We start from the raw sequence: 27923 nt of genomic DNA on the forward strand, positions 1-27923 counted from the left end.
TGCTAAATTCGCTTGCTTTTCTCTCCATCTTTGTTTAAAATAAGATGTCATCCTAATTTGTGATGAGACTGAGCATCAAGTAATATGAAAAGGAAAGGGGGGGATCCCTGGGTGGCGCAGCGGTTTGGCGCCTGCCTTTGGCCCAGGGCACGATCCTGGAGACCCGGGATCGAATCCCACGTCGGGCTCTCGGTGCATGGAGCCTGCTTCTCCCTCTGCCTGTGTCTCTGCCTCTCTCTCTCTCTGTATGACTATCATAAATAAATAATTAAAAAAATTAAAAAAAAAAGAAAAGGAAAGAGGGTATCAGGGAGGGGAAAGACAGCGGAAGAGCGGGGTCCCCAAGTCACCAGTCCCCACCAAATTACCTAGATAACCTCCAAATCATCCTGAAAATCTACGAATTCTGCCTGAGATTTAAAGAGAGAACAGCTGGAATGCTACAGTGAGAAGAGTTCGGGCTTCTATCAAGGGAGGAAGACGGGGAAAAAGAAATGAAACAAAAGGCCTCCAAGGGGGAGGGGCCCCGCGAGGAGCCGGGCTGAGGCCGGGGCGAGTGTCCCCAGGACAGGAGAGCCCCGTCCCGGGGAAGCAGGAGCTGCACCAACCTTCCCCGTGGAAAGGGGCCCGCAGGGAGTTAGAGCAGGACCCAGGAGGGCGGGGATGCCCTCGGGCCCCCAGGTACACTAACAGGCACCTGCGCCCCGGGAGATGCGCCGGGCTCCCTAAGGGCTGCAGCGCGCACGGCGGGACACGGAGCAGCTCGGAGGGGCTTGGGCGGCGGCTCCGCGGAGGGGGCTGCGGGGCTCCGGGAGCGCGAATCCAACAGCGCAGGCCGCGGAGCACAGGGCGCCGGGACACAGCCCAGGATCCCGCCTCCCCCGGGACAGGCAGAGGCCGGGAGGGCCCAGTAGAGCAAGGACGCTCCTGCCCCGAGCTGAGCAGATCAGCGCCCCGCCCCGGAGCCTCCAGGCCCTGCAGACGGAGAGCCCCGGAGCTACTGCGGGATCTGACTCCAGGGCTGCAGAGCTGGCCCCGCCACTGGGGCTGTTCCTCCTGGGGCCTCACGGGGTAAACAACCCCCACTGAGCCTCACAGTGGCCTCACCAGATAAACAGCTTAAACATCTTTCACTGAGCCCTGCACCAGACAGGGGGCTGAGCCGCTCCCCCAAGTGCTAACACCTGAAAATCAGCACAACAGGCCCCTCCCCCAGAAGACCAGCTAGACGGACAGGGGGAAAACAAATTATTGACCAAGGGAAAGTTCAAGGGGAAGTCAAGGGACATACAGTATACAGAATCAGAGGATACTCCCCCTTGTTTTTTGTTTTGTTTTGTTTTTGTTTTTGTTTTTGTTTTTGTTTTTTTGCTTTCTGATTTCTTTGCTTCCCCCACCTTTTTTCCTTTCTTTATCTCTTTTTCTTCTCTTTTTTTTTTTCTTCCTTTTTAATTTTTTCTTTTTTTTTTCTTTTCCTCTTTCTCTTCTCTCTTTTTCTCCTTTTCCCAATACAACTTGTTTTTGGCCACTCTGCACTGAGCAAAATGACTAGAAGGAAAACCTCACCTCAAAAGAAAGAATAAGAAACAGTCCTCTCTCCCAGAGTTACAAAATCTGTATTACAATTCAATGTCAGAAAGCCAATTCAGAAGCACTATTATACAGCTACTGGTGGCTCTAGAAAAAAGCATAAAGGACTCAAGAGACTTTATGACTGCAGAATTCAGATCTAATCAGGCAGAAATTAAAAATCAATTGAATGAGATGCAATCCAAACTAGAAGTCCTAACGACGAGGGTTAACGAGGTGGAAGAACTAGTGAGTGACATAGAAGACAAGTTGATGGCAAAGAGGGAAACTGAGGAAAAAAGATACAAACAATTAAAAAACCATGAGGATAGATTAAGGGAAATAAATGACAGCCTGAGGAAGAAAAATCTACGTTTAATTGGGGTTCCCAAGGGCGCTGAAAGGGACAGAGGTCCAGAATATGTATTTGAACAAATCCTAGATGAAAACTTTCCTAATCTGGGAAGGGAAACAGGCATTCAGATCCAGGAAATAGAGAGATCCCCCCCTAAAATCAATAAAAACTGTTCAACACCTCGACATTTAATAGTGAAGCTTGCAAATTCCAAAGATAAGGAGAAGATCCTTAAAGCAGCAAGAGACAAGAAATCCCTGATTTTTATGGGGAGGAGTATTAGGGTAACAGCAGACCTCTCCAGAGAGACCTGGCAGGCCAGAAAGGGCTGGCAGGATATATTCAGGTTCTAAATGAGAAGAACATGCAACCAAGAATACTTTATCCAGCAAGGCTCTCATTCAAAATGGAAGGAGAGATAAAAAGCTTCCAAGAGAGGCAGGAACTAAAAGAATATGTGACCTCCAAACCATCTCTGCAAGAAATTTTAAGGGGGAACCTCAAAATTCCCCTTTAAGAAGAAGTCCAATGGAACAATCCACAAAAACAGGGACTGAAAAGATATCATGATGACACTAAACTCATATCTTTAAATAGTAACTCTGAATGTGAATGGGATTAATGACCTTATCAAAAGGTGCAGGGTTTCAGATTGGATAAAAAAGCAGGACCCATCTATTTGCTGTCTACAAGAGACTCATTTTAGACAGAAGGACACGTACAGCCTGAAAATAAAAGGTTGGAGAACCATTTACCATTCAAATGGTCCTCTAAAGAAAGCAGGGGTAGCCATCCTTATATCAGATAAACTAAAATTTACCCCAAAGACTGTAGTGAGAGATGAAGAGGGACACTATATCATACTTAAAGGATCTATCCAACAAGAGGACTTATCATCAATATATACGCCCCGAATGTGGGAGCTGCCAAATCAATCAATCAATTAATAACTAAACTGAAGAAATACTTTGATAATAATACACTTGTACTTGTTGACTTCAATCTAGCGCTTTCTATACTCGATAGGTCTTCTAAACACAACATCTCCAATGAAACGAGAGCTTTAAATGATTTATCCCCGGGACACAAGGCTGGCTCAACACTCGTAAAACAATCAATGTGATTCATCATATCATCAAGAGAAAAACCAAGAACCATATGATCCTCTCAATAGATGCAGAAAAAGCATTTGACAAAATACAGCATCCATTTCTGATCAAAACTCTTCAGAGCATAGGGATAGAGGGAACATTCCTCAACATCTTAAAAGCCATCTACGAAAAGCCCACAGCAAATATCATTCTCAATGGGGAAGCACTGGGAGCCTTTCCCCTAAGATCAGGAACAAGACAGGGATGTCCACTCTCACCACTGCTGTTCAACATAGTACTGGAAGTCCTCGCCTCAGCAATCAAACAAAAGACATTAAAGGCATTCAAATTGGCAAAGAAGTTAAACTCTCCCTCTTTGCCGATGACATGATACTCTACATAGAAAACCCAAAAGACCCCACCCCAAGATTGCTAGAACTCATACAGCAATTTGGTAGCGTGGCAGGATACAAAATCAATGCCCAGAAGTCAGTAGCATTTCTATACACTAAAAATGAGACTGAAGAAAGAGAAATTAAGGAGTCAATCCCATTTACAATTGCACCCAAAAGCATAAGATACCTAGGAATAAACCTAACCAAAGAGGTAAAGGATCTATACCCTAAAAACTATAGAACACTTCTGAAAGAAATTGAGGAAGACACAAAGAGATGGAAAAATATTCCATGCTCATGGATTGGCAGAATTAATATTATGAAAATGTCAATGTTACCCAGGGCAATTTACATGTTTAATGCAATCCTTATCAAAATTCCATGGACTTTCTTCAGAGAGTTAGAACAAATTATTTTAAGATTTCTGTGGAATCTGAAAAGACCCCGAATAGCCAGGGGAATTTTGAAAAAGAAAACCATAGCTGAGGGCATCACAATGCCAGATTTCAGGTTGTACTACAAAGCTGTGGTCATCAAGACAGTGTGGTACTGGCACAAAAACAGACACAGATCAATGGAACAGAATAGAGAATCCAGAAGTGGATCCTCAACTTTATGGTCAACTAAAATTCAATAAAGGAGGAAACTATCCACTGGAAGAAAGACAGTCTCTTCAATAAATGGTGCTGGGAAAATTGGACATCCACATGCAGAAGAATGAAACTAGACCACTCTCTTTCACCATACACAAAGATAAACTCAGAATGGATGAAAGATCTAAATGTGAGACAAAACTCCATCAAAATCCTAGAGGAGAACACCGGTAATACCCTTTTTGAACTCGGCCACAGTAACTTCTTGCAAGATACATCCACAAAGGCAAAAGAAACAAAAGCAAAAATGAACTATTGGGACTTCATCAAGATAAGAAGCTTTTGCACAGCACAGGATACAGTCAACAAAACTAAAAGAAAACCTACAGAATGGGAGAAGATATTTGCAAATGACTATCAGATAAAGGGCTAGTTTCCAAGATCTAGAAAGAACTTATTAAACTCAACACCAAAGAAACAAACAATCCAATCATGAAATGAATAAAAGACATGAAGAGAAATCTCACAGAGGAAGACATACACATGGCCAACACGCACATGAGAAAATGCTCTGCATCACTGGCCATCAGGGAAATACAAATCAAAACCACAATGAGATACCACCTCACACCAGTGAGAATGGGGAAAATTAACAAGGCAGGAAACAACAAATGTTGGAGAGGATGCGGAGAAAAGGGAACCCTCTTACACTGTTGGTGGGAATGTGGACTGGTGCAGCCACTCTGGAAAACTGTGTGGAGGTTCCTCAAAGAGTTAAAAATAGACCTGCCCTACGACCCAGCAATTGCACTGTTGGGGATTTACCCCAAAGATACAGATGCAAGGAAACGCCGGGACACCTGCACCCTGATGTTTCTAGCAGCAATGTCCACAATAGCCAAACTATGGAAGGAGCCTCGGTGTCCATCGAAAGATGAATGGATAAAGAAGATGTGGTCTATGTATACGATGGAATATTACTCAGCCATTAGAAAGGACAAATACCCACCATTTGCTTCAATGTGGATGGAACTGGAGGATATTATGCTGAGTGAAATAAGTCAATCGGAGAAGGACAAACATTATATGGTCTCATTTTTTGGGGAATGTAAATAATAATAATTGAAGGGAAGGGAGAAAAAATGGGTGGGAAATTTCAGAAAGGGAGACAGAACATGAAGACTCCTAACTCTGGGAAGCGAACTGGGGGTGGTGGAAGGGGTGGGGGTAAATGGGTCGGGGGTGGGAGATGGGGGTAAATGGATGGGTGACGGGCACTGAGGGGGGGCACTTGACGGGATTAGCACTGGGTGTTATTCTTATGTTGTCAAATTGAACACCAATAAAAAATAAATTTATTAATAAAAAATAAAATAATAATAGCCAATACTTACACAGCCTCTACTATGGCTCCCCCTGACCACTGTGTGAGGGGCTTTCTACCAAGAAGTTTTTCTAATCCTCCCAAAAGCCCTGTGAGGCAAATATCCCTATTTCACATGTCAAATGTTTTCGTCATGGGACACCTGGTTGGCTCAGTGGTTGAGCATCTGCCTTGGGCTCAGGTTGTGATCCCAGGGTCCTGGGATTGAGTCTCCCCACAGGGGTCCTGCTTCTCCCTGTGCCTATGTCTCTGTGTCTGTTTCTCGTGAATAAATAAATAAAATGTTTTTTTTAAAGGAAAGGGGGTATCTATAATAATCAATAATATATTGAAACCATACACACACCAAAAAAATTACCCCTTAGAAACCGTGGTAGGCATGACTTTTACTCAGCAATATGCAGATCTCCTTCCCTTTTTCGGGTATATGGGGACTACAGTGACTAGTGGTGGCCAGTAACACTACCAGAAAATGAGGTAAATGCATAGGGAAGACTCTCCAGCAGCCCCACCTGCCTGCCGTTGTGTTGGTCCTGGAAGCAGACGCTTGACCAGATGGTGGTTCTACACTCTCAGGGCAGCAGCCCATATTGTTGAATGACTGCTTGGAGAGTCTCCCGGTTTCAGGATGAACTTGGAGTGAACGAGAAATAACTTAGGTCCCTCTGAGATACTAGAGTGATTTGCTACTACAGCATGGCCTAGATTATCTTGACTTAAATAGAAATACACTTGTTCTTCTCTCATGGGCTACCTTTCCACAGCTTCAGATAAGTTCTAGTAAAATGGTGACCTTCAACTGCATAGGTTACCCATGCACAATGCTAGGGCTACTCTCTTAGGCAGTTCTGAAAGGCTGGGAAGAATTGGGCCATGGAGGCCAAGTGCCTGCCTTACCATTTTGGCCTGGCCACTTCCTGGTTCTACCATCTTGGGCAGCACCACTCTGGTGCCATAGTTTCACTTGCAAATGTAGATAATAACAGTGTCTAAGACATTGGGTTACTACAAGGGAAAATGGTGTTATGAGGGAACAATAATAGATATAAAACACGATGAAGAATGTTTGGCACAAAGTGAGTCTTGACAAGGGTTAGATATCACGTCTTGTCAATATCAACCCTAAACCACTCCAGGGCCCATGGTTGGTTTATTTAGCCAGCCCAAAATCCCCTTCAGTGGTTAAAAGAATTGACAACTACGTTATCAAACAGTGGAAAATTTTATCTGTAGTCTAGTAACAAAAGGATGGAAAATTTTTTATTAAAGAGAGCTCTAATGCACTGGTTCTTTGGTGGTTCCCCAGAATGGATCAATTGCTATTTTTAACTTTAGGGTCAATATTAAATAGTTGAAATTCACAAATGAAATACCAGGAATGAAAGTGACACATTCAGGGTCAAATGGCATTAATACTATGAAATCAGAACCTCTTAGGCAAAGATACCAAAATAATAGACAGCCTTTGAACTTAGAGAAAAAAAATGAAAGGTGAAGCTGCTGGTATAATCCACACGAAAATGAGGCTGGCATTATTCAGCAGCTCATTCACTTTAGATGGTTGCTAAATTGCCTGAAATCCCTTTTATATTCTGCAAAGATCAAACATATTAAGAATGTCAAAATAACATTAGGTAACCCCTTTCAAGCGTCAAAATAACTGCTCAGAATAAAAGAAAGATTTGCAAAGTTCAGGGTTATGAAGAACCTAATTAAATAGTGATGTTATGTTGGGAAATTATGGGGAGTCAAGCTGGCATAAAATGCTAGCTCAGTCACTTACTAAGCGGTTGATTTTGGCAAAATATTGAAACTGAGGTCCTGGATTCCTTCACTTGTGAATCAGGGTAAAGTCATCTATTTTATACATTCATATGAGAACTTAGAGAACCTTTAATGTATGTAGTTTCAGAAAACAGTTGATATTGTTACCTTACCTAACTCTGATCAATCTAGAAGTCAAAATTATACGCAATATTTTCTCCTTATTTTCCCATGGCACTTAGTCACGTGTCTACCCCATGTTGATTTAACTACATTTTAGAGAGAGGGTTATTTGCAGAGCTTCTTTATGTTCCACTTTAGTTTTTCCTAAAAAGCCTGGAATGATAGACCCAAGTGCTTCCAAGGAAATGACACCCTACATAATTGCTGCTTCACAACAATGTGGCTAACTACAGTTTTATGTTCAACACCGCTGTGTGCCTTAATGGTAGTATTACATCTGTCATTATTTCAAGATCAGGCAACCTGAACGATTCAAAAACTCTAAAATGTTTAGTCTAAACATTTAAATACACTGTCACAGTTACAAATTGACCTAAAAAATGTCATGTGATTTGGTGATAGTGTCTACTAATTGTCAGATTCTGTGCACTTTAATTATGTGATATGGTTTTTTTTTTTGATATGAGTTTTTAATGGAACTTCATTGCTCATGTATCATTTCCTCACTTAGAACTCATCGGTATGTACAAAGTACATTACACTGCTATCCCCTGCTACATATTTCAGTGTACATTAGAGCAAAATGTGCTATCAACAGAGAATCAGGAGAAACTGAATTGGGACAATTATAAGACTTGACATCTCATCATTGCATATATATTTATATTCCATGGGAAAAGTTCAGTCAAGGCAGTGATTCATGACTTGATTATATCACTCCCAGTGCAAATACATGTGGAGCTACTCAGGCTTTTCTTCATGGAGCATCCAAAAAGAACTATAATTAGAATCTGTAGATAAAAGGTCTTGCATAGTTTCAGAGATGGTATGTAGCTGCTGCTCTTGGTAATGCTAAAAGCAACTGCTGATTTGTCCAAAGAAAGTTTTATAATACAGTGTCCTATTCCTTTATTCATTAAATAATTAGATACAGGCATAATTCAAACACAAGATTTTTTAGGTTAATTAAACCACTTCAGTTAATACCACTTATTTTTTTCCTAGAATAATGTGAAGCTAATGAGGGAAGGTATGAATATAATAATAACAAATTGGAAGAGTGGGAAATTTTGCACGCTCTGTTATTTTTGAGCAGATATTTTAAGTTTAGCTTCAGCATAACCTTAAAAAATATCAGTTTTATCTCCTTCTATAACTGCTATAACTACTGCAAGATGGAAGAGAACTTTGGTCAATTTTTATTTCCTTTTCACCTTTCATCAGATGAGATACAATAACCTCCCATTCCCAAAATGGGATAATTGTTTAAACTAGTAAGAGAAACCCTTTCCTGTTCCAACATAATAGATGCTACTTAAAGAAAAAAACAAAGAACAAAAAACCCCCCAAAAAAAAACATTTTTTTACCCTTTGCTCTGAGTTAATGTTGCCATGAGCAGCATTACCATTGTACATTTTGTATAGCAATATCGCCTTCAAAAGAGAATGGAGGCTAACTCGGGGGGTATGTACTCTGCAAGGGAATGAAAGTCCTCAAGTGCACACTGGGGAAAAGAACAGCCCTGGAGGGTTTGAAGAAAGCATTTTTGCTTTGGGATCTTCAGGAAGAGCAACTTTTTGCCATGTTTTATGATGATTTAATGGATGATGGGCAGAGCCTGTACTACAGAATTTAAATTTTGAAAGCAATGTTGGCTCATGGAAGAAATGGCACTGCCACTTATGATACTTTAATTATACATTTATTATGATGCCCTATGTTAGTTGTTTCCCATGTTTTACAAGTTTATATCTATTTAAAGACATAAGTTCCAGTGAATGATGCAAAATGATCAGTTGGGGAAAAACAAAAACAAAACAAACTCCATTGGCCCAATATATTCCACACCTTAAAGGAAAAAAATGAAATAACATATGGAATAAATAAACCCAAAAGAAAGTCCCAACACGGGTATAATCTAACATTTAATGCTGAACATTTAATAAACTGTAATAAGAGAAGGTCAACACCTCTTACCTTTTTTAAGGTTGGAATTTAACTTGGCCTTCTGTGCCAAAAGTTACTTATAAATATGTTGACTGAGAACAGGTATTGTCATTTTGGCAATGTCACCAAATTCACTTAAAAAGATGGTTTTTCACAGGATACCTTTGTCTATACTTTGAGAAACAGAGATTAATTTGAACCTCACAGGTTGTGGCTAAGCACCTGGCTCAATATCCTTTTTGGATCAGCTCGAATTAGCTTATTCAACTTACTTCTTTGCAATTAAGTTATCTACTCTGCAAATGATTTGGGGTTTCTAGGAAGTTCTTACCTTGAGATCCAGACTGGCCCCCAGATTGACAGAGGTCAGCATTTCAAATGAAAAGCTAATTATTAGGTCATGGTACCTGGCTATGGAAGGAAGATGAGCTGAAGGGAGAAAGCTACATGTCTTCAAAGACTATTTATAATACCAATATGGTCTAACACTGCATGCACATTTGAAAGGAAGTAATTATTAAAATCTAGGAAGATGATAAAAGCTGGGTTTATTCATATCAAGCCTAAACGAGTGCATGAAAAAGCTAAGAATATATTAGTTTAGTATTCAGGAAGTCAATTCTGTGTTTACTTGGGTCAGATTTATTAAACATACTTATCACACTATTAATTTATCTATTTTAGATTATAGCCTTTTTTATTATTGGTCTTATGTTCTGTAACTTCCTGAAAAACATGGATGTATTGTGCTTGCATTATCTTCATGGCCAATATACAAAGGAATGAAAATCATGCTGAGTAAATTTGTAACATGAAATCCTCTAGTTTTGTACTTATTTAATTGTTCCTTCAAAAATTAATGCCTACTTTCTTTCTGTTATTCTGCCTAAGGTATATTAGCATCTTTTAATAGGAAGTTGTTGAAAACAGTATTCCAGATTACCATGATATGGCTTGAAAAAGGCAACAAAGAAATATGACTAGGTCCCTGTTAGCAACAAAAATGAAAGTTTTAAGATCAAAAGCCAAATAGTCCAAAAGATTACAGTATTCTTTATTATGCTGCACAATAAACCAATTTCACCAAAGATAACTCCCTCTACTCTTGCCACTTAATGGACAACTTTTGTTCAGGTGTGCACCTGTCAATCATGATTCTAGGACGGATAAACTAATTTCTAGTTCCAGGGCAAAATATCCAATCATTCCAAAGCATAGTAGTTGGGAAGTGAACTTGATCCATGGGTGGGTTATTGACATAAGTTAGCAAGTTAGGCTTAAGAGAAGGCCCTTTGTAAGATGTCAGGAGGAAAGGATTTCTCCTTTTCCTTCTATAAATGACAAGGACCCCTGGGATGCTTCATCTGTGAGGGGAAACAACATTAAGGCTGGTACTTAAAACATTCTATTCCAGAAGCATCTTTATTTTCTGCTGGGATTCTCTTGTAAATAGGGAATCCCTTGGGGAGGCAGAGGACTTGCTGATGCAGGGGGCAAATCATCCCACTGCTTTAATGTCCTAGTTTATGGTGTGTCCAGGAGGAATGCTGAGTGTGAGGAGGGCCTAAAGGACTTGGCGATATATTGCATCAATGAGACACTTAATATAGGGTCTTGGGGTGGGGTACCACAATACATAATATGAAAATGTGTAAAGCACTATTTATGATCTGTTTAGGATGTTTAATTTGGAAAAGTCTGCCATATACTCACTGTAATCTTCAAACTGTCAGAGTAGCTATCCATTTTGATGACTATTAACATGGGATTAAATGAAGAAGCACTGCTGCATTTTAGTTCTGAGGAACATTTGCTTTTGCCATTATGTATTGTTGTTTATTGACATATGATATTTCCACAGACAAAATCTTTCATTACATATATAGCTGAACATAGAATCATAATTGTATAGTATAGAAAATAAACTTTCTGGTATTGTCCTTGGCATTTCATGGTGTAAAACTAGTGACAAACATCTTTAGAAAAAATAATAAAATAGTCCTTCTGTATTAAAATTTCTTCCTTAAAAAGCATCTGGTCAAAGTGAGAAGGATGACATGTTATTAATGCATAGATGAGTTAGGCATGAATAAAATGAATCTAATCCCGTCTGTGAAAGTAAATCAAACTATTTGAAGTCTACAGGTCACTGTTTATCCTAGGTCAGTTGAAAAAAAAAAAAAACATAGGCAGCTTTTTCATGGTTCTGTGGTTTCTGATGACGCAACTTGTTAAATACCGCATTACCCGGCATATAAACAATATACTGCATACTTACCAGGTGGTTTTTATGCCACTTTGCTGAATGCAGGATTAATATATTTGGGATTTTTTATTGCTTGAGTAGAAAGTGCTCATTACTTATTATTTTATGTTTATAATATAGAAATTAAAAAAAAACAAAAATCAATGAAAAGGTTTTGGAAATGGCATACATCACACTGTTGTAGTGGTCGATTTCCTCAAGATGGTCTTCTGTGGTTTTGGTGCAGTGGGAGGAGGCACAGTTGCAGGTCTGAGAGGGGGAAAGCTGTTACTGTGGCTTATTCCCAGTCCCCCGTTTTCCAGTGGAAAAGGAGGGAGATGGGGTGGAGGAGGGAGGGGAGGGCCGGGGTGCGGGAGCTTTCCCGGTGGGTGGACAGGTTCGCGGTGTAAATGGACCTCCCTGTTTTTTACATTATACCGGGCATCACAGTCGGGACAATAGCCATGGTACTGCACTTTCTCATTAAACCGAACCCGTTCCCGGGACCCTGCCTGGGGACACCTGTCTTTTTCAGGTCTGTGCATCAGAGGCTGCATTGGAGCCTTGTCCAAGCCACCAGTGGGGATGCAGCAGATGTCTCCGTTTGGAATTTTGTTCGGTGCTAGGGGTAAGCCTCCGTTTCGCAGAAGGGTGCCATTAGTCTTCACAGGATTGACAGTCGGCACCACTCTTTGGGCGTCTTCACACTTCACAGGTGTCAACCGCGGGGGCGGCGGCGGGGGGTTTGGCTTTCTCAGGACCGTGAGGATGGCAGACGGGTGGGTGGGGGGTTTAATGAGGGGTGCGTTGGCCTGCACTTTGATCTTCTCTATGCTGGAGGCTGTGGTGCCGCTTGAGCTACTATTCAGGGTGTCCGTTTTGGAGCTGTCGGTCATCTCATCCTCCAGCTGTAGGTCAGAGGTCAGGGTATCAATCTGGTCAACCACCTGGTGGAAAGGACAAGGTAACTGTGTTGAACAATGACCTAAAGCCAAGCATACTAGAAACAATGTCTCCCTGTCCAGCTGGAAATCTGCTCCAGGAGCCTTAATACACTAATACTACATTGTGTATTCCAATTTTTTTAAATATCGTATTTATTTATTTGAGAGAGAGAGAGAGACTGCAAGCACAAATGGGGTAAGGGCAGAGGGAGAAGCAGATTCCCTGACTCCCTGCTGAGCAGGGAGCCCAATGCTGAGCTCAATCCCAGGATCGTGAGATCATGACCAAGCCCAAGGCAGACACTTAACTGACTGAGCCACCCAGGTGCCCCTGTGTATTCCATTGTTGCATAATGTTTACATTCAGTGAATTTACAGAACAGCCTCCATAGGCATGTCGACTGTTTGACAACCTAATGATTTCACGTATCTAGAATATAATGGATGATTTATGCACACATTTTATTCCCGGCTCTGCTGAACTCACCAAAGATAAAAGCCTGATGCAGAAACATAACTGATTTGTAAAAACAAGAGGCGGGGACTTTCTCTCTGCTCAGCATGTCAAAAGCTACAGGGGAACATTAATCTCATGCTAAGAAGGAGAAAAGCCAGATACTCTGCAAAATCCTAACTTTTCTTGAGACCATCGGAGAATGGAGATCACAAGGACACCCACCGAGATGAGCTGCAAAAAGTCTCCAGCCCTCTGAGGATAGAAAGGACACATCAACTGTTTCACCTCTGGCAAGTCAGAAGGAAGAGGCAGCCTCCACCAAAATGAAGAAAGGAAAAAGCTACAACTTTAATGAATAATTAAAGGGGAAGTATATGTGATCGTGACAATTTAGAGTCCCCAGGAACCCAGACACAATGTAGTCTGTCCTCACTCATTGTCTCTGTTCCATGGGCCTCTCCTGTTGGGGGCTGAGGGCAGGGCAGGGGACGGAATGAATGAGCTCGCCCTGAGGGAACACAGGCATAAAACCCCAGGGACTTCCCAGACCTTTGTCCCACATAAAACAGAACACCAAAGCATTGAGGGAATGGCAGAAACCCCTGTGACACCTAACACACAGGCAGAAAATTCTCTTGGTCCAAGAACTTGCACTCTAGATGTGTGCCATCACTTGCGAGGAGAGATCCAAGTTGCAGCATCTCAAGACCTGCCACAGACACAGGGCAGAGGCAGAGAATCAAATGTGGCCGGCAGAGCCACCAGACCATGATGGAGGTTTGACTCAAATGAAGAGAATGGATGTGAAGGAGCAGATGTTCCTGAGGAGTCATGGTGCTAAAGCCACTCATGGAAGGAATCTGTCATCACCCCTACGAGGCTTGCCTGAGGGTCTCTATCCTGTTCAGTCATTGTCTGGAGGCAGTAGCTTCTGGAAGCACAGCCTTGGCTCAAATGCTGGGCATCAGAACATGGTCATTCACTCTCAGAGATCTTGGAGACCATTCTCATGGTTGCCATAAATGCACGATTACCCATAAATAAAGATGGAAAGGTTCTTTTCATTTCACGTTTCCATATGCACATTTTTCTCTTATTCAGGCCTAACTCTGTTCAACTGTGAAGTTGGCTCTTTGACACACAGTGGCAGAACTGGGCTCCAGATGAAAATCTCGTAAACAGCCAGAACTTAGGGAGGATGTAGAGATTCTACTTCTTCCTCAGGTGGGTCTTAAGTGATTGCTTCACGCTACTGTCACTAGAGCTCAGCCTTCTATTTTTTAGCTCCTAAATATATATCAAACCACTTCTCTGCATTTTCATTTCTTTGGTCCTAGTCTGAGCCACGAGTATTTACCACGCCCCCCTCCCAAGTCACAAGGCTTCTTCTTTCATTTCTGTAGCATCAGTGATTTTTTAAAATAGATATGAGCTCTTGTCAACTCCCTGCTTAAAATCTTTCAATGCCTGTTCATTTCTCCTGTGATAAAGATCAATTCTTAACACTGTCTCCCAGGTCGTGTACAGTTTCGCTCAGTGCTGTGCTGGTAAATGTTTAACAGCTGGTTCTTAGAGGTATAGGGGAGTTTTAAATCGAACAGCCTGCTAATTTCCTTGGTGTAAATTCCCACTTGATCAATTTCGAGTTACTAATGTGACATCACTGCCTGTGAGGTTGGAAAGAAATGTTCAGTGGCATAGCAATATGAGGTGTTTCTATCATGCCAATAGAATAGGCAAAAATAAACTCAGGAGCACAATAGTAAAATGTGTTGACTACATTTTACTATTAAGAACGTAATTAAGAATGATTAAGAATAATTAGAAAACCTTTATATTTGGGCACCTGGATGGCTCAGTGGTTGAGTACCTGCCTTTGGTTCAGGTCGTGATCCGGGGGTCTAGGGATCGAGTCCAGCATCTGGCTCCCTGTGAGGAGCCTGCTTCTCCCTCTGCCTATGTCTTTGCCTCTCTCTGTGTGTCTCTCATGAATAATAACTAAATTAAAAAAAAAAGAAAGCAAAACATTTACATTTAATATAATTACTTAATATATTAAATGTTTTATTGGTTATATAATTTATTAAATCAAAACACAATTTTATTAATATATTAAATAATAAATATGTATAATATAAAATATATTTTTAAATTAAATTTAATTTTATTTAAATTCAAGTAGTCTACATAGGGTGTATTATTAGTTTCAGAGGTAGAGTTCAGTGATTCTATACTTTTGTTTTTAATAATGGTTATTTAGTGGCTGGCTCATACAAAATTTCTGAAAATAGAACAATTGGCCCTTATTAGCCAGTACAAGTCAGCATGTCACAGTTTCTCCTTAAATGGCTCTCCATTCTCAACTCTAATAAAATTTCCTTTTCTTTCATTCTCAAATCTCTTGGGTCTTCTTATAGACCCTTATCATTGTCAATCTGCTTCCTACCATAAGACATTTGCACATACTAATCTTTCTCCTTGAAGTGCTCTTACCTCTCCCCTTTGTCGAATTAAAATCTTAGCTCAGGAGTTAGTCATGATGTTAGCCTTCCCTATCGTCCTGCAATTTCCCATGTAGGTCATGTGAATTTGTTAAGGTCACAGGGAACTTTATTTTTTTCATTCAAAGCATTCACATACTTTTTTACTGTTTAGTTACTGGTAGGAGCACAGGAATATGGAATAGTCTTTCTTCTCTATACTCTAACTTCAGTGACAACAGTGTCTATGCTGTTTTTTTTTATTAGTGTGACCTAAAGTTCTAATGCAGTGAATGGCACTCAAAAGCATCTCAATAAATATTTGTTAAATAAAGGCACTGAAGGTTATTTCTTTAGTTCAGAGATGAATGAAAACATGTTCTTTCTCATTTGATTTTTGAGGTTGTTACTTTTAAAAGTCACATCTGCTCAGTTATTCTGGAATAAAATAGGTGAAAGGGATTTATCAGAAATGATCCAGAGGTGGTGGCACTTTCTGCAGCTCTGGCTCAGACATCCTAGAAATTAAAATGGGAGGACACTGAAAGAATGTGAAACATAGGGGGAGTCCCGACTCAAAGGTACTGTATACTATTTAACCCAGAAAGATCTTGACCCTGAGCTGTCTATTGTATTAAGTATCTGCAGAGAAAGAAAGAGAGCTGGTCTACTCTAGGAAGTGAAGCTGCTGGTCAGAGATGAATCAGTATTGCCTGAGTCTCTCATAGTTCTAGAGCTTCTGGCTGGTTTTAGTTTCCACGTGGTTATTTCCTGAATACCTACAAAATGCCAACAAGAATAAAAAACTAAAACAGACAAAATACAGTTGACTCTTGAACAACAAAAGTCTTAGGGTGCCACTTCCACTGTGCAGCCAAAGATTTGCATCTGTTGGATCCCCAAAACTTAACTACTAAGAGCTACTAGCCTACTGTTGGCTGGAAGCCTTATTGATAACATAAACAGTTGATTAATACATATTGTGTATATTATATGCATTATATACTGTATTCTTACAACAAAGGGAAGAAAATGTTATTAAGGAAATCATAAGGAAGATAAAATACATTTACAGTAGTGTACTGTATTTTTTGAAACAAATCTGCATATAAGTGGATGTACAGGGTTCAAACCTGTGGATTTAAGGATCAACTGTTCTGCTTTCATGGAGGAGGGAATCTCATAGAAGCACCTGGCATTAATTAGATACTCAAATAATTGTAAAAGTACTCATGCTCCAGGAGCTCTGAATGACAGACCACGGTACTGTAAGAGGAGGGGCACCTGGGTGGCTCAGTGGTTAAGCGGCTGCCTTTGGCTTAGGGCATGATCCTGAGGTCCCGCTTTGGGCTCCCTGTGGGGCTAGAGCCCTCTGTCTCTGCCTCTCTCTCTGTGTCTTTCATGAATAAACAAATAAAATCTTTTTTTTTTTTAAGATTTTTAAACAGGAGAGGAGATAAAACCCCTATCAGAAAAGTCAGTGAAGCCCACCCGAAGGATGAGTGGCTGTTAACTGGCTAAGAGAAAAGAAATTCCAGAAGGCCACTGAGGAAAGAGCTTGATGATAAAGGTACTCTGACAGGAGAGAGGGCCTTAGTGTGAGCCATATAAAGAAGATTCTAGGCTGAAGAGCACCATGAGAGGTGAGGCTGGAGTGTCAGTGAGCACCCAGGCTACTGGGGTCCCTACTAGGTGCTGAGCAAGCACCCCATAGTTTTAAGGAGTTCCAGAAGTGAGAGACACAATGTTTAAACAGATGATGAACTGCTGTTTTTCAGAATGGAAGCATCGTCTAATGAGAGAATACACGTCGCTGAAAATAGGAAAATACAAACAAACCCACGTGCTGACATACTGTAGTGAGAACACAGAACAAGGAAAAGTGTAGGTGCCAAGGGCAGGCTGCCCAAAATACCACAAAGGCATATTATTTTGTGTTAAAGGTACTCGGGACCCAGCTGATGCAAGGACACTCAGACCCTCCTTGGTGCCCCTGAAAACAAGATATAAATCTTCTGTATGAAAGGTACCCTCCCTGTACTAAGAAATAAAAAGGCATCTTTATCACCAGAGATAGGAATTTTATTTTATTTATTTTTTTTTCAGAGATAGGAATTTTAAAGTCAAGAAAATGGTAGAAACAAATTTTATTACTTTCTTACTCATCTACTACCTCAGCCCAAATTCTGCTTAGAATTCCTTACTAATTAAAGTTCCCAAGCATCTGTTTTCTTTATCCTGTCAATTCCTCATTAATTTATTTCCTCTTTGTCTAAAATGTATAAAAACTACCTGCCTCAGTCATCTGTCTGGGTCTTAGTTTCATCATTGAACCATCATGCACACATAATAAAACTCTGGGTTTTTTTCCCTCCTGTTACTCTTTCCCATGTCAATTTAATTCCTCAACCAGCTAGAAGAACCTTGGGAGAAGAAGAAGAAATGTCTCCTCCTATGAAAGGAATGACACAAGTTTTACAACAATAAAACAAGGGGTATCAAGTATGTATTGAGTCACAAAAATTAGGCTGACAGATTTCCAACCAAACAAGAGAAATCCAAAGAAGATTTAGGAATATGGCTCATATTGAAAGGAAGTAATTGGAAATACAATTTAGTTGAATTCTTCTGTAAAAGCGAGGGTGAAATCAACATTGTCAGGCAAAAGGATTAGGAGACTGTACTTTTTATAGCTGAGTTTAGAAAGTACTGATAAATGACAATTCAGAAAGAGGTAAAAAAGAAAAAAAAAACAGAAGAAAGGGCTAGAATACAAAAAGCATATGTGAGCAAAGAAATCATAAAATATTAAAAATGTGCATTGTTTACAAAATGGAAATATACTAATGACTAAGCAGGGAGATTAGGAAAATGTGAAAATAAAATGCTAGGGAAAATGACATGTCTGAAGAACAGGGTTAGAGCACTTTAAGGTCATGATATTTGTGTGTGTGTATGCGTGCAAGGAATCAGTAGCTATCTGATACTGATTCATTAAGTCAAGAGTGTGTGTGAAAAAACTTTAGGGCCACTACTCAGTTAATAGACAAACTTATACTTTCCAAAATAATATAAAGTTTAAAAAGTGAGTGAGAAAAATTTGGCAAAGTTTAAATTTTAAAAAGACAGAAAATAAGAAAACTTAAAAAAAGCATAGTAATCAGAAAAAAACTATAATATAGAAAAAAACTTCAAAAATATTAGTAATCATAACAAACATAGATTACAATAATTTATTCATAAAGGAACACAGAAAGATTGATATAAAGTGACACAAGTAAGATATAGCAGGCAAATAGCCTAATAAAACCTGATGCAGCTTATACACACTAAGCAAAACACCTAACATAATTTTTTATCAAAACAGTATTGTATTGATACTTTGGCAAAAAAGTGAATGAAACAAAATTTAGAACTTACGTACATATACACATGAAAAATCAGAAAAATGTAAAAAAAGTAACTGACACAGGTGAATGACAGATTTCCAAAAACCATGAAAATACATTTAATCTCAGAAGTACTCGAGGGATGGCAAACTGAAGATGCAATAGCATTTCACTCTCAATCGTTATTCAAAACAAAATGGTCTGATAATTCCAGCTGATGATGATGATGCAGATAAATGGGAACTCCATACATTGCTATTGCCAATATAAATTTGGTCTGTGGAGAAAATTCTTGACAATGTCCTCTAAAATGGATAAGGTACATACCTTATGTTACAGGTATTTGAGGAACAAAGCCTACCCTATTCTAGAGAAACTCGAACGCATGTGTACAAGGGTTGAAAAAGCATAAGAATGTTCATTGCTTGTTGTTTGTTTTTTTTCTTTCTTTTTCTTTTTTTTTCTTTGTGTGTTTTGTTGTTGTTGTTTTTTGTTTGTTTGTTTTTATAGCAAAAAAGCTGGAAACAACCTAAATATCTGTTAGTAAGGGCCTGGGTACGCAAATATAAAGCAGTTCAAAGGAAATAACTAGAGCTATATATATATCAGTAGGGATAAATCTCAAAAACCTAATGTTGGATGTAACAAAGTTAAAATACATATACTCAGTACGTCTGTATTGTTCAAATATAGAAACAAGGGTAGTTTTATTTATAAAATGTGAAAATAAATAATACACATCAAATATAGGCAAGGAAGAAGGTGAACAGATGTTGAAAGGCAGCATTCATAGAGTTAAAATACTTTATTTCTTTTAAAACTCAAGCCAAAGTCGTGGTAAAAGGTTAGCTTTCATGAAATCTGGGTTGCATTTGTTGCCATTAGTTTATTTATTTTTGGTCATGTGTGAAACATTTTATAATTTGAAAATAAAAGAAATATTTAACACTTGTTAAATAAAGTTAGAAAGAAAGAAAAGAAGCAACACTTACAGCTGCCATGTGGAGAACATATTGAAAGGTGATGAAGTTTATTTACTTGGCTAGTTAGACTCCACGGCAGCCAAGTGAGAGATGAATAAATTAGCCAGACAAGGAATACACTGTGTCCTTATAATTACACTTCAGTGTTTTGCTGAAACTCTTCCCAAAGTATCACATTGAAACTCAAGGAATCATAACCACAGGAAGGATAGAATTCAACAGAACAAAATGAAAGAAAGTAGGACTAGAGGGACAGACCGTTTGCAGATATTCGGAGGTGAGAAGAAGCGTGACATCAATCATAAGTCTGAGAACATGCACACCTAAACATGAGATGCAAAGGAGACATGTATATATCAAACATGAAACTGAGCCATCTGTCCAACTGTGGCTATTCATGCTATAGAAGAATCTGCTAATGGAACTAAAACAGAGAGAGATTTAAAGAAAGGACAATGACTTGTGGGTTTGATGATTTTAGGAGCTTTCTGTTAGCATCACATATAAGGAAGCTGTGGTTCAACTGTGGAATAATTCAGAATAATGGTAATTTGACTTAGGAATTAGGAATTAGGAAACCTTGAGCTCAAGGTTTTCATATGTGGGGAATACCCAAATATTTCACAAACGAGAAGTGGATTTGGTAGAAATTGAGTATATATGATCTAAGTTATTTGTGGAAATCCAAAATTTATTTATATGAATTCTATAAATATTTAATTATGAAGAATAAAAATAGAAACATTGTGAAATTCAGGACAAAAAGATTTACCTAAAATTAAGAGCTCTTTGTCTTATGTTCTCACGTGGCTATGTCCTTTTATTATTACAACTGGATTAATAAATTGGAATTGTCTATTCATACGTGTTCTGCTCAGACCATGAGCATGGATTTTTGTCTTTGTTTCCCTGGGTAGGGAACAGTGATTGCAAGAGTAGATGCTCTAATAATATTCTGAGAGAGAGAAATGACAAAAGTAGACTCGGAGAGAAAAGACAGGTGTTGACCTCACTTCCATCCCTCCCCAGCTTTTCCAGCTTGGGTCTGATTTCCAAAGTCTTTAAAATACACCAATTCCAGAGCAGCCTGGGTGGCTGAGCAGTTTAGCGCCGCCTTCGGCCCACGGCCTGATCCTGGAGACCTAGGATCGAGTCCTACATCAGGCTCCCTGCATGGAGCCTGCTTCTCCCTCTGCCTGTCTCTGCCTCCCCCGCACCCCCCGCCCCTCTCTCTCTCTGTGTCTCTCATGAATAAATAAATAAAATCGTAAAAAATAGATAAATAAAATAAAATACACCAATTCCAGATAGTTCTAGAAGGCAAAAAGGAATGGATCAAGCAGAGAAAAAGGAAGGCAGAAATAAGGCACTGGTGACACTTGGTGAGCTCTTTTATTATGTTCTTGACTTTGAGCACCTGGCTCCACAGCTTGGGACAGAAAGCATTTCAGTCTCTCTCCAAAACAATGAAGATAGCTAAAGTGTATATTTATCTTTAATTATTTGTCTACATCCATAGCTCTAGATGTATTTATAACTTTCCTAAATCCTGTTTATCGGTTTAAATAAAAACCACACAATATATAGTTCAATTGCCTTAGAAACAAAGAAAACACCCTTTCAATGTGAGGGAATCTTCCTCTGGGATCTGTTCAGTAACAATTTGCAACTATAAAAATTGCAGTTACATACTTAATGGAAAGAAAGAAAGAATTTAACCCCAACTTAAAAATCTGTATAAGAAAATTTATGAAATCTTCCAAGGTCTTTAATGTTGATGTATCAAAACAACCACTTTTAAAATATGTGGTATCAGCAGCAAAGATCTAAAAAGAGAAATTGAGTGGTACCTGGGTGGCTCAGTGGTTGAGCGTCTGTCTTTGGCTCAGGGCTTGATCCTGGGATCAAGTCCTACATCTGGCTCCCTGCAGGGAGCCTGCTTCTCCCTCTGTCTGTGTCTCTGCCTCTCTCTGTGTATCTCTCATGAATAAATAAATAAAATCTTACAAAATAAATAAATAAAAAGGGAAACTGAATGGGAGCCATACGAATTTTTCCCAAGAGAAGGAGGCAGTTGAAAACATTCCCTCATCATAGCTCTTAGACCATAGTCAGTGGCTGAGCCCAAATGTAGGTGGACCAAAGAGCTTTGTCCAGCAGAGGCACAGTATAGAGAATAGCAAATGGTGGACTCGGTCAGATCCTCCCTGGATGGATGAAACAGAAGGAGTGGAGTCACCAATGGGGCTATTCCAGCATGAGGACAAGTAGTCAATCTCCTGATCATAACTCACACACTTCATTTCTATTTTTGATATTATACCAAATTTTAAAAACTTACATTTATACTTATGTATGTACCCATTATCTATCTATGCTACTGATCTATTGATAGGATTGAAATAAACAGTTTATCATAGAGCATACAACTTTGTGTTCCATTGCTAGATCACAGGTTTTGTTATTTACTGCATCTGAATTATTATGTACAAATAATTCCTGTAATCATTTTGTGAACGCACTTGTGTTAGAAACAATTTAATACACTGAATGGGAACACTGAAATTATTCCACAATTTGGTTAACTCTACTTTGACATTTATTTAATCTTAAAATATATATATATATATATAATATATATATATAATATATATATATCTGTGAGAACTTTAAAAAAAAAAACAGAAGTGACTCAGGATTCCCTTGACTTTTGAAAAGGCCCAACGACCAGTATGAAAGAGCTACTCGAGTGGTAAACGCTAAATGCTTGCTTCGCAAGGGATGACTAGAATAGTCTTGGGTTCCTAAAGCTGTTTCTGGATTTCTACAAGAAGTGGGGTTACATCTTTAACCATATTATTTCTTAGAGACCTAGCTGATCAGCTACTGATACATTTCCATAATATGCCAAACACCATAATAAAGCTGTTGAATTAGCTAATGTTTACTCTCCTTGTCCTTGGTGTGCCTGATAGAATATACAATGCTGGTAATGGAGATACCTAGAAGTTGGCAGAGATTCAAGCCCTGGGTAGCTTTCTGCTTTAGTGCATAACCTACATTTTCAAGTCCCCAAGTTCCGAGCTCAACTTCCAGTCATCACATAAGCATTTCAAGGGAAAGAACAGATAAGGTTAGCAAAGGCATAAGTACTCCTGTTTAAAGAGCTGTTTCAAGAGTAATGCATTTGATTTGCTTATGTTTTACCAGCCAAAATTAAGTTTCCTAGAGGAAAGGAGGCTGGGAATGTAGTCTTTTTTCCGGGGCTCAGTGTGCCTAGTGAAAAGCAATGATTCTAAAGAATAAAAAGGGAGGAAGGATATTCCAAGTCAAAGAGCATCCTCTGAAACAGAGACTAAATAAAACACATACACACACATAGCACACAGACAAAAAAAATCATATACATGTCATCATTCTTGTTAGGAACTACATGGGAAGGATAAACATACTTAAAAATGTTTAATATTTTGAAACTTTTATAGGTATGGGGCTTGATCTCATGACCCGTGAGATCATGACCTGAGCTGAAACCAAGAGCTGAGGGCTTAAATGACTGAGCCACCCAGGTGCCCCTTTTGAAACTTTCTGAGACAGCACACGGTATATTTTGAAGAGGTATTGTGTTGTTTGCTTTTGTAATATACATAAAAGTGGCTATTCTCAGCCTGTTCTCTGGAAGTAACTAAGATTAAAAAGAAAAACAGTACATCATTCATGTCAAGCCTCATCAACAGAAAAGCAAGATAAAGCTATAAGGCAATCTGTCTTATTTTCTGTGTGTTCAGCTGGGTTTGACAAATATTTCTTGTGCAAATACTACTCATGTTATTATATGAGACAGTGAGGATTAAAAAAAAAGTTTCCAAAAAAAAAAAATGTTTCCAGTTTAATAGGGACTTATCTGGGCAGCCCAGCCCGGGTAGCACAGTAACCACTGAAGGCGTCTGCCTTCGGCCCAGGGTGTGATCTTGGAGACTCGGGATCGAGTCCCATGTCAGGCTCCCTGCACAGAGACTGCTTCTCCCTCTGCCTGTGTCTGTGCCTCTCTCTCTCTCTCTCTCTCTCTCTCTCTGTCTCTCATGAATAAATAATTAAAATCTTAAAAAAAAATAGGGACTTATCACATGTACTTAGTATCTTCCTCTCCAAATCATATTTAGATGAGAATAAAGTGGAAAAACAGTAATAAATTCAGAAAATTTTATCAAAGTGGGGTATATACAGATCAGAGATTTTTAAAATAAAGGGATGAATTAACAAAAAGGTGGAAAAAGCACTGATGGAGTCCCAGAAAAATTCTAAACCTGAAAGTTTAGAGTATAAAGTTTAAAGTATAGAGAGAGTGGGAGTGAGAAGTAATCCAAATTTTAGAGTCTGAAGTTGTTGAGTGACTATAATTCACAATGGAAAACACTGTATCAAATGGCCTCACACTCTTTAAAGTGCAGCAACATTAGCAACACAGTAATAGCTCATACTGAGAAAAATTGAGATTCTAGCTATAAGGAAATTGAACAGTATTTCTCAAGGCTGAGTGTACTCGGTAATTCATAACAAAACTATTCTCCTTTACTTTTTGATTGGGAAAGCAGTGGAAATGGGGTAAATACAGCTAGTTTCTCACTAGCTGGTCTAGACATGGTATAGTAGTGCCTGCCCATCTGACATATTCAGAAACTTCGATCAGCACTGTGCCTTGTCCTATATCTGGAAAAGACTGTAAAACATCTGTATAATATAAATATATGCCTGAGGATCAAAGGATAATTGAGGGTAAATGTAAACAAAAGCACAAAATAGAAAAATCAGGATAAATGTACAGATCAATACTGATGATGAAGCTTCCATTATTAATGAACCAAAGAACTCTGCAGTAAATCTAATTAATGTGTTATAGACGTTTGAGAATGTCTTGCAGCTCTAAAATAAGAACACACAGTTATTTGAAAAAAAAAAAAAAAACGTAGTAGACATAAGAGAAATATTTGGAAAACATAAACACTAACTTAAAAAGTTAGTAAAAAGGCCAGAAGATGCAATCTAAGAAATGTTCCCAACCATAAAGCAAGAAGATTTTTTGGGGGGAAAGTAAAAGAAAAAAAATTAAGACACTGAGAGCAAGAAAATCAATCCTGGAGCCCCAAATGATTGAGTTCCAGAAGAAGGGGGAAAATGTAGTACGACAACATTCAAAGGATCAATGATAGAATTTTAGATGATGGAAAGCATCATCTGAGGGTTAATCAGGATGGATAAAAAAGAAAACAAAGCCAATATCCTACCACACAAACCCAGGACACTCAAAAAGAAATGAAAAGCAAACAATCATCACAATTTCTTCAGGATGAATGGACGACAAGAAACATTTTTACCAGCAACTTCAAGGGTTCTGGCTAAAGTGATTTCAACCTCAATTCTACACTTGGATCAATTAATAACTCATTGTAAGTGACAAAATATTTTTAGATAGTAGGGACAAGGACAGTGTATGTACGTTGTATCTTCTTCAAAAGTGAAGAAGATTTACTGTAACACAGTAACACAGTAAAATGGAATCCAAGAAAGAAAGAATTAGAGCCAAGAAACACAGATGAAAGCAAATAAAAGAATTTAAGAATAGCACCTGTATTGTTGACCTAAAAAGAAATATTAAAAAAAGATTTATTTATTTGTTTTAGGGTGGGTAGGGGCAGAAGGAGATGGAGGGAGAGAGAAAAAGTCTTAAGCAGACTCTGGGTTGAGCATGGAGCCCTATCTGGGGCTGGATCCCACAACCCTGTGATCTCAACCTGAGTCAAAACCAAGAGTAACAGACAGAGCCACCCAGGCACCCCTAAAAAATAGGTATTCATAACTGAACTGAAAAGCTTGAAGAAAAAATAATAATGAGTTACATTCAACATGTCATATAATTAGAAATTTGTAACACAGCAGTGAAATGGGGAAGAAGTACACCATTGGCAGTGTGATTGATAACAACGGTGGGCAAGAAGAGAATTCATTTGAATTTTCAACTGAATTCCCTTCTGGGAGGTTCAAGCTTAGAAACACATGTTTAAATTAATTTCTGTATGAGTTCATTACAACATTTCATTCTATTTTTATTATTGAGATATTGATTATTGGTTGATCTCTTCAACACATGGAAAAAACAATAGATTAATTCTTCATTGTCCAGAAAGATGGAGTCAAATTACATGAGTTGAAGTTAAAAAAAAAAAAAAAGTGTTTGAGCATATTACTTAGTTGACTAATTGGAAAATAAAGACAAGTAGGGTGCCTGGGTGGTTTAGTTGGTTAAGTGTCCAACTCTTGATTTAGGCTCAGGTCATGATCTCAGGGTCATGAGATCAAGTCCCACAATGTGACCTGAGTCTAGCTCTGCAATCAGCAGAGTCTGCTTGAGATTCTTTCTCTCCCCCACCTCTCCTCCTCCCTCCTCACACTGTCTCTAATAAATAAATAAAATCTTAAAGAAAAAAAAAAGAAAATAAAGTAGTTAAAAGGGGTTATGTCTTAGGAAAGGATTCAATATTGGATAGAGATGATAAAGAAGGAGGGGTACCTGGATGGCTCAGTTGGTTAAGTGCCTGAGATCTCAGCTCAGGGTCATGAGTTTAAGTTCCGTGTTGGGCTCTCTGCTGGGTGTGGAGTCTACTTAAAAAAAAGGTGGGGGGTGGATAAAAGAAGGAGAATTGTACTGGTATGCCCTTATAAAGAACCTGATTTGGAGATGGGAATGCAAGTGCATATAACTAGCTCGACAGTGGTTAAAATTATACCCAAGAAAATCAGAAAGGATGAAGTAGACTTGATTCTTCCCTGCATAGATTAATAATTATGATACATTGTGTGTGTGCATGCTGGTAAAAGGATCTGCAAGTATAGGAAAGCAGGAGTGATCTACTCTTTCCAAGCAGTGGTTGGTAGCATTGGTTAGAGATACTTTCTAAGCCAGGTGACACCTGAGAGAAGTCTTGAATGATAAAATTTGGAAGAAAAGTCATCTCTTGGCAGAGGCAATAGCATGAAGGTACGAAATACTATTTTTTATGTGTTTATAAAGAATAAAGTAAGAAATGACAAGTGAATAGGACACAAGGCTGAAAACAGATAAAGGCCGGGTTGTGGAGGGCCCAGTGGGCCACAATAAGAAGCTTGGATGCTGTAAATTGCAATTTTAAAGATGAGTCCTCAGAAAGTTGAGATTTGCAGCACCATAAAAAAAAAGTTTGAAGTTAATGCTTTGACAGAGAAATGCAAATATACGCTCATGTTGTAGTAGATTCATTTCCTTAAAGTTATAACTTATTTATAGCCATAGTATTGAAAGTATACAGATAACCTTGATCTAGTTATAAAATTCTACTCTTGATATGATTTGTCCAAAAATGTTATTGGACACTGACAGCCTTGGAAAATCACACAAGTTTCAACAGGTTATGTTACTTGAAACACTAAATAATCAAAAAAAATTAACTCTACAGTTTTCAAAACCAAAATATTCGATTTTTTAAAAAAACTCATAACATAAATGTTCCCAGTTCCATTTAAATCAATTCTGTACAGGACCATAAGCATTTTTGAGATGCTCTTGAAGGAAGCAGAAATCCCTGAAATTATTATACAGGCATATTTCTTTTTTTTTTCAGGCATATTTCATTTTATTATTGTGATCTGCTTTATTGCACTTTGCAGATACTGCATTTCTCACAAATTGAAGGTTTGTCACAACCTTGCATCGAGCAAGTCTGCTGGCATTTTCCAACAGCATTTGGTCTCTTCATGTCTCTGTGTCACATTTTGGTAATTCTCACAGTATTTGAAACTGTCTCATTATTGTTATATTTGTTATGTTGATCTCTGATAAGGTGCCTTTGATGTTTCTATTGTAATTGTTTTGGGGAACTGTGAACCATACACATATTAAGATGTGAAATTTTAATCAATATATATCGTATGTTTTCCAACTGTCCTATTGACTCACTGTTCCCCCAACTCTTTCCCTCTCCTTGAACCTCCCTATTCCCTGAGACACAACATATTGAAATGAGGCCAATTAATACCCCAACAATGGCCTCTAAGTGTTTACATAAAAGGAAGAATCGCATGTCTTTCACTTTAAATCAAAAGCTAGAAA

General features: G+C 38.7%; 1 protein-coding gene across 7 annotated transcripts in view; it reads right to left on the reverse strand.

Moving 5' to 3' along the window:
* The window catches only part of PRR16 (proline rich 16), a 284572-nt gene that overhangs the window by 99473 nt on the left and 157176 nt on the right, over positions 1-27923 (reverse strand). For 4 of the 7 annotated variants that reach the window (XM_072728756.1, XM_072728755.1, XM_072728752.1 and 1 more), the window contains one exon: positions 9019-12474. In XM_072728756.1, the coding sequence (XP_072584857.1) occupies positions 11719-12423 (705 nt within the window). In that variant the 5' untranslated portion in view covers positions 12424-12474 and the 3' untranslated portion in view covers positions 9019-11718. Of the gene's footprint in view, positions 1-7782; positions 12475-27923 lie in introns of those variants that run through there. The other 3 variants (XR_011995597.1, XM_072728753.1, XM_025988796.2) reach the window with 3 other exon arrangements.

The sequence above is a fragment of the Vulpes vulpes genome, chromosome 12 (assembly GCF_048418805.1).
Source record: "Vulpes vulpes isolate BD-2025 chromosome 12, VulVul3, whole genome shotgun sequence".
Classification (NCBI taxonomy): Eukaryota; Metazoa; Chordata; class Mammalia; order Carnivora; family Canidae; genus Vulpes; species Vulpes vulpes.